Source organism: Alligator sinensis, unplaced genomic scaffold (genome assembly GCF_000455745.1).
Source record: "Alligator sinensis unplaced genomic scaffold, ASM45574v1 scaffold196_3, whole genome shotgun sequence".
Classification (NCBI taxonomy): domain Eukaryota; kingdom Metazoa; phylum Chordata; order Crocodylia; family Alligatoridae; genus Alligator; species Alligator sinensis.
This window is the reverse complement of record NW_005842264.1, coordinates 1,067,937-1,084,154: the sequence shown is the minus strand read 5'-3', so window position 1 is coordinate 1,084,154 and position 16,218 is coordinate 1,067,937. Positions and strand designations below refer to the sequence as shown.

Sequence of the window (16,218 nt, the reverse complement as noted above, 5' to 3'; positions counted from 1 at the left end):
CCTTGTGGCTGCTGCCAAAAGAAAGGAAGGGCTCACTCTAGTGCCCCCTGGCTTCTAGCCTGAGCCACTGCAGGCATGTGGCTTCATTTCCGGAATCAAAAGTGAATGCCTATTCACTTGCAAATCAGTTCCGTCTACCCAGGTTAAACTAACTTGCAAAGTTTGAATCAATTCAGGCTTGGGTTTTTGAATGTCAGCCTATTAGACCAAAATACACAATACAGAAATGCCTGATTATCTCCCTCTCTCCCCCCACCCTCCTCCAATTTTAAGGGAATCTGTCAGATGTTTGAGTTTTATTTAAAAATATTATTTTAAAAGTAACTTTTTCCAGTTCCAGTAGAAGCAGGTAAAAAGTAAGTTACAAGTACAAGTACAAGTGTTTATATATACACATACATACATACATACATACACACACACACACACACACCCCCCCACACCTTTTAATTTTAACAAACCATGTTATAAATGAAATAAAAAACATTTGTTAACTTAGATATTTACAGGTTAAAATTCAAGTTGGCCAAGTAACATCTAAAATAACAACCTGAAGTATTATAGTCTGTTTTTTGCACCCCTCATATTCTCAAATATATCTCGTTCCTGATCACTATAGGAAAAGGCCTTAGAAAATTGATTTTTCTTCTAAACTGAAGTGTGCTTGAGGGAAAAAAAAACAAGGCTAACCTTTTGTCAATGAAACTATGCTTTGATAATGCCAAACCCTAAATACAGTATATGTAAATGCAATATATTGATGTCTACACTTGTTTACATATACATTAGATAGAACAGCAAAATGTAAAGATAGCATATATTGGAATCACCATACAGCTGTTTGCTTATAACCTAAAAAAGCACTAGTGCCCCTATTTAAGAACAATATATTTTGTAGCTTAACTTTTTTTCTAAGATTTGAAGGAATGTGTTAATATGAATTAAAATAACTTGGATGTTCTAAATTAAATTTAAAAGAATCAGAAAACCTTAGCTTATTTCTTTGAAAATCTTCCAGCCCTTAGAAATAGTTAGTGAACAAATTATTTGCACATGCCATTAAGTAGCTGGACAGACCTTTTACTAAAAATCTCCCAAGCCTATAATTCATAAATGTCTGCCATCTTAAATCTGAAATTCTTCCCTTATCAATTATTTCTTCACTTGTACCAAATTAAAATTTTTCTTTTCCATTTGTACAGCATTTAAATCAATAAACTATTGTTCCATGAAGTGTCCCCATTGTTAAAATCCAATATAGTTGATTCTATTTCAATGCATAGCCATAATGAGACTCAGGACCAGCCAATAATATTGAAGATTTCTTATTGCACATCTAAATTGTTACACTTCTAAAACACTGCACAGTAGTCATTTAGGAATGTATTATGGTAAGTTATATCATTAATAGAAATCTTGAAATTGCTGAGACTGTAACAACATAACAGAAAATAACCATACCTTTGACGTAAACAGAGAGTACAACACAAATTAGAGAATTTGCATGTTAAATGATGTAGTGAAATAAACCAACATAGTTCCATACACAGAAGCAGCAAAACTTTTTGACAAGCACCTTTAAAAAAAAAAAAAAAGGAATTATAATAAAGGCCGAAAGAGAAAAAGTAACACTAATTCTAGGTACAGCTTAATCTTATTCAAGAGAAAGGTATGCAAATAGAGTGGAATATCTCACAAGTCAGATGTTTAAAACAAAGGAAGCCCTCTATTCTACGTAGGCAGTATTTAAAGTAGTAAAGGAAATGACAAAGTTATGCTTAGTTATCTATAATACCAGTTTTCTGCATGTTTGGAAAAACATCTGCCTAAATTAATAGTGACATTAATGCATGCATTCTTTGAAGTCAACTGGGAAAAATTCTGGAGGACTGTATCTCACTGCTGCAGTTGCTCATAAAAAAAGAGTTGCTTCACTGATGCAAACAGAACTACTCAGCAAACGAGACTGTTCACCAACGTAAGTGCAGGACCTATAATCTAGCTCATAGCCAATTAAGTCCCATGCAAAGCCCACTTAAGTCAATCAGAGCCTTTTCAAAGAGCCTCAGAACATAGACCATTTTCAAACTACTCTAGTAGATTCCTAAAGCAAGTTCACTGTACAAGTGTTGAAGACGTATACAGTGAACTGCATGCGAGAACGCACACCCAAGTGCAAAACATCAGCAGCAATAAGTATATCCTTTGGAAATTGTGTTTCAGCTCGTGGCCATGCTGAAAACTTAATTTTAAACAGCCATTCTATTTCTCAGAGTATTTTCATACTGTTTATTGCTTTTATACTGTTCAGTGTAAAGTTAAAATTGATCAGCTACTAGGAGTTCAGATCTTTTCCTCTAACTATCCAGCATCAATAAGTGCATTCTAGGAAAGTACAGTATTTTTCAGGCTTATTGAATATTTAACACAGGTAAAAAAATGGCATTGTAGGTTTCCATTTTCAGACTTTTCAGACTTCTATAGCTGTATCAGTTGGCTCAGCTAAGATAGAAAATAATTCTGTTCTTATGGCCAGCCCTGCAACACAAAGCTGGATTGTCAATTTACGTTCCACCTAAACTAAAAAGACAATGCATGGTTTGTCCTCCGAGTTGTAATCACTCTCTTGATCATTCTTCTGTTCTAACAAAGTACATGTTGCAATATGTTTACGCTGGAAGCTACTTAATGCATTGGCAAAGCTGAGTCACTTGGGGCAGCAGATGCAAGGCTCTGTCCACTAGGGCTCTGTGAAACGGGTGTGTTTCGATTCAGTCTCGGACTTGGCCGTATCAGAGGACAGTGATTCATTTAGGTGTTTCAGATCACTGTCCTGTTTCCTTTTGGCCTAATCTCCTCTGAATCTGTTCAAATGGGCGGCAAGGGAAGATTCACACAGCCCTACCCAGTGGGGCAGGGCTTGGAGCCGGGGGCTACAGGGCCCCAGAGGGGAGCAGGACAGGGCTGTGGGTGGCTTGTCTGGGGAGGGCTGTTGCCCTCTGTGCAGGCAAGGAGACTCCCAAGTGGATCTGATCCCTGTCATGCCAGGTTACGGGGCAGGGAAGCAGCGCAGAGTGGTGTGCAAGCCTGCTGGTCCCTGCCGCATGACTCAGCTCTGCAGGGAGCAGAGATCTGCGCTGGGATCTCCTCACCACCGCTGCCTGCCCTGCGCTGCCCCAGCAATGTGGGGCTGTGCAGAGCAAGCAGCAGGAGGGAAGAGACCCCAGTGTGGATCTCAGCTCCCTGTAGAGCCAGGTCGCATGGCAGGGCATTGCTGGTCCCTGCCATGCGACTTGGCTCTGCAGGGAGCTGAGATCTGGGGCTACATGGGGCGGGCAGTGGCGGGGATGAGACCCTGGCACAGATCTCTGCTCCATGCAGAGTCAGGCTGCGCGACAGGGATTGCCCAGCGCCTGGTTCAATTCCCCAGCCCCACGGTTTGATTCCCCTGCTCTCTGTTCATTCCCCCAGCTCTTCCCAGGAGGCACAGGCCCCCCTGATCTGCGTGCTGGGTTTCAGCAGGCTGCTGCTACACGCTGGGGCTAGCACTGCGGCCTTCCCGGTGCTAGGTGCGGGCTGCACCAAGCGGCTGCTGCTGGCCCCAGCCTGCAGTGGCAGCCTGCTGAAACCCCGCAGATCGATCCAGGGACCCGTGCCCCCCAGGAAGAGCTGGGGAAATGATCAGAGAGCTGGGGGAAGTGATCAGACAGCTGGGGAATCGAACCAGGAGCTAGATGTCAATATCAGAGCAGTCTTCCCCCCGCTTCTTAGTTTTTGTTTCCCTGGAAGCCCAGCTCCGAAATTCTCCCAAGCATTTCCGAAACATTTCAGAGCTTTCCGATTTGTTTCAGAGCAGTTTCAGAGCCTCAGTTTTGATTTGGATTTGGTGTTTCAGGCTCTGAAACAGCCTGAAACACCTCCGAAACGAAACTGCTGCTGCTGAAATTTCGCACAGCCCTACTGTCCACTCCACTCTCCTGCACAATGCAAGGACATATTGGCAGCTCAGTTTACTATCCCCAAAGACTAGAAGTGCTACAATGCACTGGTAACACATGCTGCCTTTCATCCTCTTATTTCCCTCACACCAGTGTGCAAGATGGACCACAACTTGGGATTCAGAAACAAAACTAGGTTCTTTCACTTTTACACAACATGGCAAATAAGGGACTTTACTGGCCCAAATCAACTACCTGGTCAAGGTCTGTTATTTTCAAGTTTTGCCCTGTGATAAAATTATGCAAATGGCACCTTGTAGCGTGGCAACTGAAGGCAGCATTTGAAGACAACTGGATTGCAAAACAGCATTAAGGAGGGAGGGTTTTAATTTGCAAAACAGATGAATAGTAGGATTTGAGCCACAATTTGCATTCTTGGGTGTGGTCAATAAATAAAACACCACACATTGGTTGGTGTTTAAGCATATGTAGTCAAACTGAAAGCATTGTGTGGACAACCTTTATCTGTTAAAACCTATATATTGGTTTCAGTGTGTGCCTGCAATTATGAGGCTTTTACCACACTAAATTAAATTCTTCCCTTTTTATTGTTGTACAGGTCTGTGTGCGGGACTTATTTTGGTGTCTTATTTAAAGTTGCTTAAGCATGATCAAATTAAGGCAGTTAATTCCAAAGTGAGAGAGAATTTCCAAATGCAATGATTGAACTGAAATAGTTATAGGGAATCTTGCCCAAGATGCTCTTTAAGTCAGGAATGATGTATAATTGTGAACAGTGTTCACATTTACAGAGAAGTCTTATCTATGCTTATTAGAGGATGGTGACATCTCTGCCCCCTTCTCCCCTAAGCTCTGAGGGCTAAGCCTAGAGTTGGGGTGGGAAGGCTGAGATACTGAGCACCAGGCACACCAAATAGCCACCTGAGCTGCAAGGGGGATGGGCCTAGTTGGGCTGGGGCTTTAGGGCTAGGGACAGACATTCAAAAAGCCCAAGCCTAAATTGATTCAATATCTGCAGGTTAGTCTAACCTACAGAGACTGAACTGATTTGCAAGTGGATAGAAATTCATTTTTGATTCAGAAAATGCAGGCACATGCCTGCAGTGGCTCGGGCTAGAAGCCAGGGGGCACTAGAGTGAGCCCTCCCTTCCTTTCCAAGTGCTGAGCTGGGGGGGGGAACGTCTGGGGGGGGGGGGGGGGGGGAGGAGGAGGGCATGGCCAGGCCCTGGCAGAACGCTATGATTAGGGATGGGTTTAAACCCCAACCCTGGCCTGCACAGTGCCCAGCCGGGGTGTGCCTGAAGGTGGAAAGGAAGCAGCCCCCACCAGGCCTCCCGCACTCCCCCTCGCACTAGCTGCTCAAGGGGCAGGAGTGTTGCCAGACCCTGGGTCCCCGCTAGCACTATGAGGCAAAAGGCGGGGTGGGGGCTGAGGGGCGGAAGGTCTGCTTGTGTGGACTGCATGCATTTGTTGATGATAATGAGCTTTTCAATCTCTTTCTCCCTGCTTCTTCATACTGTCTGCAGCAAACTGACGGCACTAAGAGGTCCCAGGCATTGCAAACCAGGTAATTTCTCACATCTCTCTCTGTCTCCTCTTGAACACTGTCAGACTGTGGCCTTTGAAGCAAGCCAGCAGCTAGCTTATCAGAACACAAAGTGTATCAGCCCATCAAGAAAACAAAAACCAACTTTTTCCAAGGTATTTGTAAGGAAAAACAGAGGGACATTACCAGCTAACCTGTTGATTAATTCCAAAAAGCCCTAAGCGGACACTATTCTGTCTGCCTTTGTTCCAGTGAAATTGGAGACAAACACATTAGCTAGCATGGGGGTTGCATGACTGCGAGCAGACGCTGGCTAGGGTCCATGCTGTGGGACAGGGGAGGGAGGGAGGGATCATTGCTTGAGCAACGAGCAGGGTGTGGGGGAGGGAGAAGCCAGGCAGATGCTGCTGTACCTGCAGTATCCATCTTCTCAGCCAGCCAGAGCTCTGGCTAGGGAGGAGAGCACCTGGGATGCTGGGGGACTCTGATTTAACTTAAACCAAGAAAAGGTCTGGGACATAAGTTCCATAAACCGGTTTGAGCCAAATCAGTTAAGTCTGATACTACATTCAACCTAGTTTATCTTAAACCAGTTTTGGCCATTTTGAAATTGGTTTATGTGCACTGAAATTATGTTCTATTACAGGTTTAAACCAGTTTCTGATCATAAACCAATTTGTGTGTAACTTCTGTCCCTAGCCCCAGAAGAATGGCAAGCTGCCTTGGGGCAGCTACTACATAAGGGTTCCCCTTTGGCATTACCCTATGGATGAAATAGAGATGTGAAAAGGGGGAAAGAGATTATTGTTAGTTGTTATTTTTTTAATCTGAATAATGTGTTCCCTTGGCAAGGAAGGAAGGAAGAATATGTAGGTCTTAGAAACAACCATAACCCCATCCCACCTGCAAGATGAAAGTGTAGGCTTGGGAGAGACAGTAAAGGAGAGGTGGGAATATGGAGAGGGTGGACTTTGTTGCACGTCTTTATGGAGGTATCGAATGTTCGTTGGAAAGCCAAGTTGGGTTGCATGGTGGGAGGGAACATTCTCCTTGTTAGAGCCAGGGAGGTTTGAGGGGGCAAGCATGATGGACTGCTTTTGAATTTGGGTTTTTAAAGGGTGGGGGTAGAGTTTGTATTGCTGTAAATTGGTATTTTTTTTATTTTATTGGTTCCATCTTTCTTTTTATATACTCCCCCAAAACAATAAATAAAATTGTATATTAATAAATAAAGGGAGATTCTGAGCTGTAGCACTTTGCTTGCTAGAATTTTTCTATTAGGTTACAGTCATATAATAAAAGGGAAGACCCCTCAAAAGCATGACTTTTAGAGTCCTGATGGAGTCAACAGTTTCCCTTGATCAAGTCAATTTGGTGATGGTTGTCACAAACACCAGGTACACTAACTTGCTTTAGAATTCATATTATCATTTCCCTAGAAACTAGTTGCAAGAAAACACCACTTAAGAAGTGATAAAGTTCAAACTTTAGTCGTTTTCCTGAGCCATAAGGAGCACAATTTATATTTTGTTCTCCAACCTGGATTTAAGAGCTCTATTTTTTAACAGCTATTTTGCTTAGATGGATGGTACAAAAATCACTTTCATGCCAAGCATTAACATACATTTTTTCCCACTTAAATACTTGAATTTCAAATGCACCACAAAATGTACTCCCACAACAATACCATATTAGTATAAAACTATTTTAGTTCAATTAAAATGTCTAACTATCTACCCCCAAAACCTACCTAAACTGTAATTTTCACTTTGAACACTTCCAATATGTTCTCACTTTTGTTTTCTGTTACCAGCTTATCAAATCAGGTCCTACATACCAACTGTTGGAAAAAATAAGTCATTAACTGCTAGGTAACAGCAGATTTTCCAATTAAAAAAAAAAAGAAAATAGACACAGTATGTTCGTATGTTTTGCTATCTGGAATTGCACATTAAAACGCATAATAGCAAAACCTTTCACCTAATGTTAGAGTGTGTTACAGCTTTTAGCTTCCCATTTGCCATCCAGTACAGAGAATGGAACAAAATAAATAAATGGAAGTTAAAATTTATACTGCTTTTGCTACAATGTAAATATTTAGCTAGGAAACTCTCCTTCTCACAAAATTGTTATATAGTACACACGTGTTTTTTCAATAGCATACCCAGTCTTATAAAAAAAAAGATGGCCTTCAGCTTGTAGTTAACCAAAGAGTGACCTTATATGGTTGTGATTTACTCTCAAATTGTCTTTATCCCCCCATCTTCTTCACACCTATTTTTTCTTTTTTCTTTTTTTTTTTTTAAAGTGGGATGAAGTAGCAGCAGAAAGCACAGTATTTTAGCCATTTGAGCATGTAGTATTCTCAAATTATCCCACCAACTGCAAGTGCTCTGTGTTACCTCTATCTTTCAAAATTGGAGCCATTATAGTCAATCGTGCAAATCCACATTTAGCCTTTCGTAAAAAGTAGATTTTTGACCCACTGAACTGGAACAGCTTCTGAGCAGTTCTTCTGATCTTTGACAAGATACCCCACAACACAAGCATGCCAATCTGATGCTGGTGTGTGCATCTGCATTCACTTCCCAAACACTTGCTGCTCATGAGTGGAAACTGATTTTCCAATGTTTACAAACTGATCATTTAAAAAAAAAAATTATAACAAAGCTGTAAGTAAATCAGAAGATGAACAACTTTCACCGCTAGATAATACGTTAACGTTTGGATCATAGTGGTAGAAAGCCAAAGTCATTGTTTTGATGACTGCGTGGCAGTCGACATAAAATGAATCAGTGGGCCCAAACCAATTCCAGGCAGAAGGGTGTTGTCTATATATCATGAAAGCAGCTGCCACACAGTATCTTTGTTGGCAGTTGCAGCAGAGCAGTATTGCACTGCATGAGCCAGGGGTCAATTAAAAAGGTGGCAGTTTTCAGTCAGGGTTGAACCATATCAGTCTTATGGTATGGAAAAAGCAATGGCTGTATAGCACCTGTTGTACATACAAAGGAGATTTCATACACCAATGCCATTATGCCAAATATCATTCAGTGGCAAATTTTAGGAAACAAAACTGAGAGCTAGCTGAAAACCAGTTGCAGGACACCATTTTTTTATTTTATGGAAGTTTAACTGTTCGCAGGACAAGACGTGACTAACACCATGCTCACCCAGTCTAACCGGAACAGATTTAAAAGAAAAAAATCTACCTTAATAAAATTATGAGGAGGGGGAAAGACACACACAACCTATCATAGGTACAGGCTTGCATGTAAATGATTTGTTCATCCTCCCACCTTCCTCTATCCCGCTTGTCAGTTTTACCTTCCTGTTTCTCATGTAAACTGAGATCCCTGGGGCAATGCAATGTCTTACTTGTTACATCTCAGAGACCCACTGTGCTGGGTGCAGACATCTGACTAGGATTTCCAGGTCTCATAATAGTTAGTTTCATGCCCCATCCTCCTCTCACCTCCCCCCCTCCAAAGTAACTTTTTACAAGTATCACCTTTGCAAATTCTTCATAGGATTCAAAACCAACTGGTTCCCCCTCAGCTATACACATTTTGGATGCCCTTGACAATACCTGAGAAAACTTTCTGTCTCCATTTGGCTCATCAAGGCCATATGAACAAGAATTTATACAAAAAATTCTGTTGCTGAAGCACACAAAAAAATTAATTCCAGTTTAGCCTCTTCTGCCATGCAGTCAACAAGGGCAATAATGAACACATTACCAAAACAGCCTGACAGCAAAGAATACAGGAGTAGATTAGTAGATCAGCTAAGAAACAAGGTGCCTTTGTGTTTACCATCATCATCCAGTATGTAGAACAAAACATTTGCCAAACCTTGAGTCTGACACTTGTCTCTAGGCAATGAGAGGAAAAAAAAATGCACCAAACTGTAGGTAGGTTGGTGCTACTTGGCATAGAAAAACAAGCAAGCCCAGAACACTTCAACCTCCCTGGATACTTTATCGCTGACCTGAAAGTGGATGTTCAAAGACAACAAACTTTTAAAAATGATTTGAGCAGGCAACGGTGGAACCAGAAATCATCCAGACTGGATTGTGTTAAGCATGGTTTAAATAGGGGTCATGGATTCTTATCCCATTACCTGGGTTAAATTTTTGTGACTCCACTCATTTACTGCTTGTTTGCTCATCTCTCCCAGCACTACTTCCTTCCCTCTTCTCCCCCATCTTATCTTTTCTTATCTTATCCAATTTCTTTCTCCTTCTTACACTTTGTTTTCTGCATATCCTTTCACAGCATTTGATAAAAGTGAGCTTCAGCTCAAGAAAGCTTGTATTGTATGTCATAAATACACTTCAGTTAGTCTACAAGGTATACATTTACCTTGCCTTCCAATAGAAAAACAAGCCCAGGAAAAAAAGAAGAAAAGTCAGTCACTTATTTTTACTATTTATTTACATTCGCTTAATTTTTTTATTTACCCAATCTGGATTCAAGCATCCTTGTACTAGGTGCTGTACAAGACTGAGAAGTAGACAGAGAGGCCACTAACCCATCCCCAGAACACAGGACGTGGGGGGGGGGGGGGGGGGGGGGAAATGGAGGGACCACCAGCTCCCTTGGCCAACAGCAGTGAAGGGGGGGACCACTGGGCCCCTTGGCCAATCAGCAGTGAGGGGCAGGGCCACTGAAAAAAGGACACTTCTCTCCCTCCTTGGCTGGCTCAGAAACCTGCTCCTCCTGGCTATGCACCACCCTACCTCTAGCCACAGTCAGTAGAATAGCAAGGACAAATGACTGACATACATTTCCACCAATGAACTGAAAACAGGACTTTTTGCAGTCCGTTCCTCATTTAAAAACGGACAGGGGACAAAGGGTTTAAAAACAGGATGGTGCAGTATAAAACAGGACCAATGGCCACCCTAAGTGATGACCCTACCACAATAGCTTAGTAATAGCTTAATAATAAATCTGTAAATAGAGAGAAGAATGCATTATAAAAATCATTAATTCTTGATAGCATAAGCACTAATTACATTTTTCTGCAAAATATGCCTTTCACCTCTCCATTCTAACTCTCAAGCAGAACTGGTGTTCACAGCTCTTCCCTAAAACAGAGGCCTGTTCTTGGTTATAATAACGAATATAGCATAACCTCTCCAAAATTTCACCACGTAAAATTAAAGCAGTCAAATATTACTTTTGCACACAAAAGAGTAAGTTCTTAAATCTAGCAAATTTAGATAAGGAAGATCAAACATGAGATGAAATCCTGGACCCACTGAAGTCAACACTAAAACTCCAGTTAATTTTCTGTGGGACCAGGATTTCACCTAAAATTGGTAATATTTTTCTCTGATATGCTACAGTTTGGTATAAACAAAATAATTTTACTTCACTGAGATATTCTTTAATAAAAAGAATTAGATCGCTTACTATGCTCAGCTTTGACTTATAAAATGGAATTAAACATACCCATAACAAACATGACTGGCACTTGATCCATACATTAAAAAAAAAGGCTTCAAATCCTTCCTCACATGAAAGGAGACTAGGATCTTCAGACTGCAGCAAATATCACTTCATACCCTGTTTTATTCTAACATCTGTCACCTCCTAAATTAAAGGATGAATAAAAAAATATGTTCTGTAACATGGCTTAAGAGCCAGTGGCAGTGAAAATTCTTGGTTCACCGAAAGTGTTTTTCCAAACTCAGGACTCTTTACACCAAACCTTCACTTCCCTGTTCTTTACAGAAGAGGCACTAACTCTTAGTTTAGCTATTAAAACTAAGTAATTAGGAAAACAGCATTGTCTAAAATGTCAATCCAGCTTTGCTACTGACTGCTTATGCAAACTTGAGCAAATCACATAACATATTGCATCTGATTTCCCATGCCTAAAATGTGGATAAGTTACCTGCCATTCTGAGGGGTTGCAAAGAAGGTTTGAATAGCAATACAAAGTTCCAAGTATCATTACTATAGCACACAAGGCTCAAAACTGTTACTTCCCTCTTTCACTGATTCAGAATTAAAGATGGCAGTTATTAAATAGTCTTGATTTCCTAATATTTAACATTTAAGCTTCTATTTAAAAAAGAAAGAAAAAGAAATAAGAAAGCCACGTAGCAAAGAATTTCAAAGAGCTCTGCCTCTTTAATGAGGCATTAAAAATACAGTAACATGACAAAAAGGCAACACTGCTAAGTCTCTTAAACCCCTGGACTTACATTATCAGCTTTTATGTGCTTGTCAACACTCAACAGTAAGAAGCAATGGTTTGCTCTTTGCTTCAAATTTAAAAGCCAGCTAACTTCCTTCCACCTTCCCGCTGAGAGTTTTAACTCCTTACAAACTGTCAAAGCTTTGACACATCAACAGCAGATAAATCTACAGAAAGATGCAATAGCCAGGTGAAGTCCTAACTAGCCATGAGCCAAAGTGTGCTGAGGTTTCCCATTCTATCAATGTAAACTCTACAAATAATAAAAAAATAATCCTTATGCTATCACACTGCTTACCAGTAGCCATTCTTTGGCTCTAAACCCAATTTTCTTGGCCAGCTCCACAGAGACTTATTTAAACAGTCAGCCGAAAAAACCTAACTTTAAGGGGGAAAAAATCTACAACTTTAAAGCATATGGCTAAAATTAAAAATTATTCAAAAAAGTAATGCATGGTAGCTAAAACATGTTTTTATTTTAAAGCGAGGAATTAAATTATGCTTTATAATGCTCTGCACTTCAATGGCACCTAGAACAGCACCCACATACCTACAGCCCGGTAAGTAAACTAAGTAAACTATCTAAGCCCCTGAAACAATAATTATAAATATTTGCCTGCAATTTCAGTATCAAGAAGACTATCTCTGGGAGTGCCAGAACTGGACAACATGCTTAGTATAATTTAGTTCGGAAAAGATACAAAATTAACTATTGGAAAAGCCTACATTACATTTAATTTAAACTAGAATAGTCTGTCTGTGCAACACTCAGCCAGCTACAAATTTATGACTTAATAATTGAGATATTTCATTTATCAGCAGAGATTAATTCCTTTCCTTTTCTTCTACTCTATAATACTCAACAATGGAAAAGAAACAGTACAGAAAACACCCTGCCTAAATTTTCCAAAGTTGACTTAAAGACTTGATCGATCTTCTCTCAATTTTGATGGTGAAAAAATGAATCAACTGATAATAATTAATACCAACCTCTTTCACACTGAATAATGAATATAATTGAGATGGAATTAGAAACCCTATTTTTTTCTTAACTAAAAGATCTCTTCCTTGCAGTGCATGCAAATATCACACCACCTTACTTTGAAAAAGGGTCAAAGAAGTGTTGTGTAGAAGTTGAAATATTGACATTTGAAAGAAGAAAAAGGAGAAAGACAAAAATATCTAGAGCTTACCAACCTCTCCAGAGTCCCCTTTATGAAGTATCTCAGGATAGTTACAATAAGAAACTCTATGCCAAAATGAGACTTCAGTAGAGAAGAAATTTCAAGTGGACAATTCTTCAACATGAGTTTGACACTGACCTACTCTCATGCAGGCTCCTTTCTTACCTGGAGTCACTTTGCCACTTCTCAATAACTTTCTTTTAGAGTTTGAGATGCTTGAACATGCCATCCAAAAATATAGTAGGCGAGTACCATTTTAAAGAAAAAATTCTCCTCGGAATATAAAAACCAAAAATTTGGGGTTTTGTTCTCATCATTGCTTCTTTTGACTTGTTAACAAACCAGTAAGAACACCAAGAGTTTAAATTAACATTTTAACTTATTTGACATAAGAACACAGGTGAAAACCTTAAGGTGTTTCTAGATCACAAATGAAGGCTCCAAAGCAAGCACAGCACAGCAACAGGCAATTCCTGGTGGAATCACTGACATTCCACCAACCACCATTGGTCTAAGGCAGAGGTGTCAAACAGAGCCTATAAATTGGATCCAGCCCATCGATCCAGGTCATCTAGCCCATGGACTTTTGCTCTGGCTCCAGTCATGGTGGTGGGGCATCCAGCTGCAGCAGACAGCGCCCTGGGGAGAGCAGCACTGGGCAACACCATGGACAGAAGCCCTGCCACCATGGCCAGAGCCAGGGTAAAAAACCTGGCTCAGCAAACTCTGGCTGTGCTGGCAAGACTTCTGACCATGCTACCACTACAGGTGCCTGGGTCTCCACCAGAGCACCGACTGCCACCACAGGAAGCCACGCCACTTCAGCCAGAGCTCTGGGTCTGGCCAAGGTAGCGGTCTTCTGCCCTTGGTGCTGCTAGAGCTGACTGTGCCACAGCGAAAGACAATAACACTTTTATTTTCTGATATCTCTCAGTTTTTGTATTACCAGCTTAGTCTCAAAGCACTTTAACACTATTAAAACAAGTAATAGATTGTTAATGTTTTACACACAACCAAAATGCCAATAAATTAAATAGGCTAAGTATGCTAAATTGACCTAAACATTACTGAGGCCTAGTCATTTCTACATCAACTAGTTTCCAATGCATCTTTGGGGGAAAAATGCTACTAACTACTATAGCAACCTTCCCATTTAACACACAAAAAAAATCTGTATACATTAAAATGAGACAAAGAGTGCTTGGATTAAGGGTGTCCTTGTATATTCCATCCAGAAGAAACAAAGAAGTGGTGACTTTCATCTGACTGTCCTTTTATCTTGAAGTGTTCACTCACTAAGAGGAGAGATACACTGAGTGCATACATATCAAACTGGAAATAGTTATTTTTATATATTGTTGATACTTATAGAACTTAAAGGGGGGAAAGGCTCTTTGAACTGCAGCCCACTTTCAGAAATTATTCTCAACTGCTAATTTGAGTATTGTTCTTCCAGACAGAATGGAAACTTGTGAGTAGGGCAGGTGGCAATTAGTCTACATATGTCAGAAGCTGTCTCTGTGGTTTCAAAAAAACCCAAAAACCCAACTCCCACAAACAATACCAATGACCATGGTTTAAAGTGGTCTCTTGTGTTTCTTATGGAGCTGTTAGTATAAACCCTCCAGCTCCCAAAGAGTAGCACAGGTTTTTAGTAAGGGAAAATAATGGCTTTGATACAGAAAAATGTTATTAAGTAAAGTTTTAAAGCTGAAAAGGAAACCAACTTGAAAAAAAGCCAACTTCAACAACAAAAAGTCATTTAAACTTATTGCAGGTCCTATGTTTTCCCACATCGTTCGGCAATTTTGCAGTTTTACAAACCTTTCCTAACTCCTCTCCACCCTGCTACTTGGGAAACCTCACACAAGTAAAAAGGGAAAGCAAATAACCCAGAAGAAAGCATAAAAAATGATTATACATAAAGGCAAAGACAAATAAACCAAAGTAAACAGAAAAAAACCCAAGAGAGATTCTTTGCCTCTAATATCTTTCAATTATAGTCTCTGTAGATGTTTTTTGTAAAGCTTGAAGAAAAACATTTGCTGGTAGAAATCTGATATTTTAATTGACATTCTTACTTGAATACTGAACATCACAAAACTCACAAATAAAAGTATGGCTTACCAAAAGTAACTTCTCCTTTGCCAGTTTTGTCAAAGAGCTGAAAGGCCACCATGAACAATGCATCTGGAGCACACAAAACTGATTCAAATGCGACAAATTCTTGAAAGGATATCAACCTACAGATAAGACAAGACAAGAAGCATGAAAGTAGTCATGCAAATACAAGTTTAATGCAACCTATGCAAACCAGCATACAAACAAGCCCTCAACCAAAGGTGGCACAATAAGTTCTTGTTTACAGTATATTCGAAAATGTATCAGTAAAAAGGGTGCTAGTATCCTGTTACCACTGGATGGAAATTGGTGAAATGGGCATTTTTTCTCCAGAACAATTCATGCCTTACTGTAAAAGAAAAACAAAAAAAAATTTTTTTTTGAAAGTCCCATATTGAATATTAAAAGTTTCATCAACTTTCTGTGGGACCAAGGTACTTAAAGCACATCTACCCTAACGAGTGAAGATTAACTACAGCAGTACCCAAACTAGGTTTTGGAAACAGTCCATTTATAACAACATGGAGCTGCTGTGGCTTAATTCACCCTGTTTCTCCATGCCACCATAACTACACAGCTTCTGGGATCCAAACTAACTTGGAGCTGCAGACAGACCCTTAAGCATTTGGGGAAAGCTTGCCCTTAAGTCCTAACTGCTGTCCTTCATTTTCAAATGGAACCAACCAAGATGCACTGTCTGCAAATTAGTAACTTTCTAGTTACACATCACAGTCCTTATGCACTGGGCATAAAGCCACAATTCTTCTATCAGTAGCCAGGATACTCCTCCAAACCAAGAGCTGTTTATCTAACTCAATTATAGTTGGGCTCCTAATCTACAAGGCACTGAAAGCATTTTTTCTCTACTTACTTCATAGTTTGGTATATGAAATCATCAGGCATTGACAAGAACCAGACAGGTTCAAAACCTCTCTGGGTTATACTAGATGGTCAAAATAGAGAGTCAGTGTCTTTAGAGCAGAGTAGATAGTGTACTGACCTTCTGTCCTCTTTCTCTTTCTTCTTGAATGTCTAGAAGGCACAACCTAGAGCTGCCTGCAAATTCAGTCTGTTGTGTCTAGTGGTTGCTTGGAATGCTCTCTTCCCTAAAAACCCAGAGTGTGGAAAACAACCAGAAGGAGCACATACATTGCTCACTGCAGGGCTTGTAAGTACATGAGGCTGGATAAAATTTAGT

The 16,218-nt window shown here is 40.3% G+C and overlaps 1 protein-coding gene across 5 annotated transcripts in view; it reads right to left on the bottom strand.

Moving 5' to 3' along the window:
- SLC25A13 (solute carrier family 25 member 13) overlaps positions 1-16,218 on the bottom strand; it is a 143,358-nt gene that overhangs the window by 78,040 nt on the left and 49,100 nt on the right. For all 5 annotated transcript variants that reach the window (XM_025209014.1, XM_025209018.1, XM_025209016.1 and 2 more), the window contains one exon: positions 15,027-15,142. In XM_025209014.1, coding sequence (XP_025064799.1) covers positions 15,027-15,142 — 116 coding nt within the window. The remainder of the gene's footprint in view (positions 1-15,026; positions 15,143-16,218) is intronic.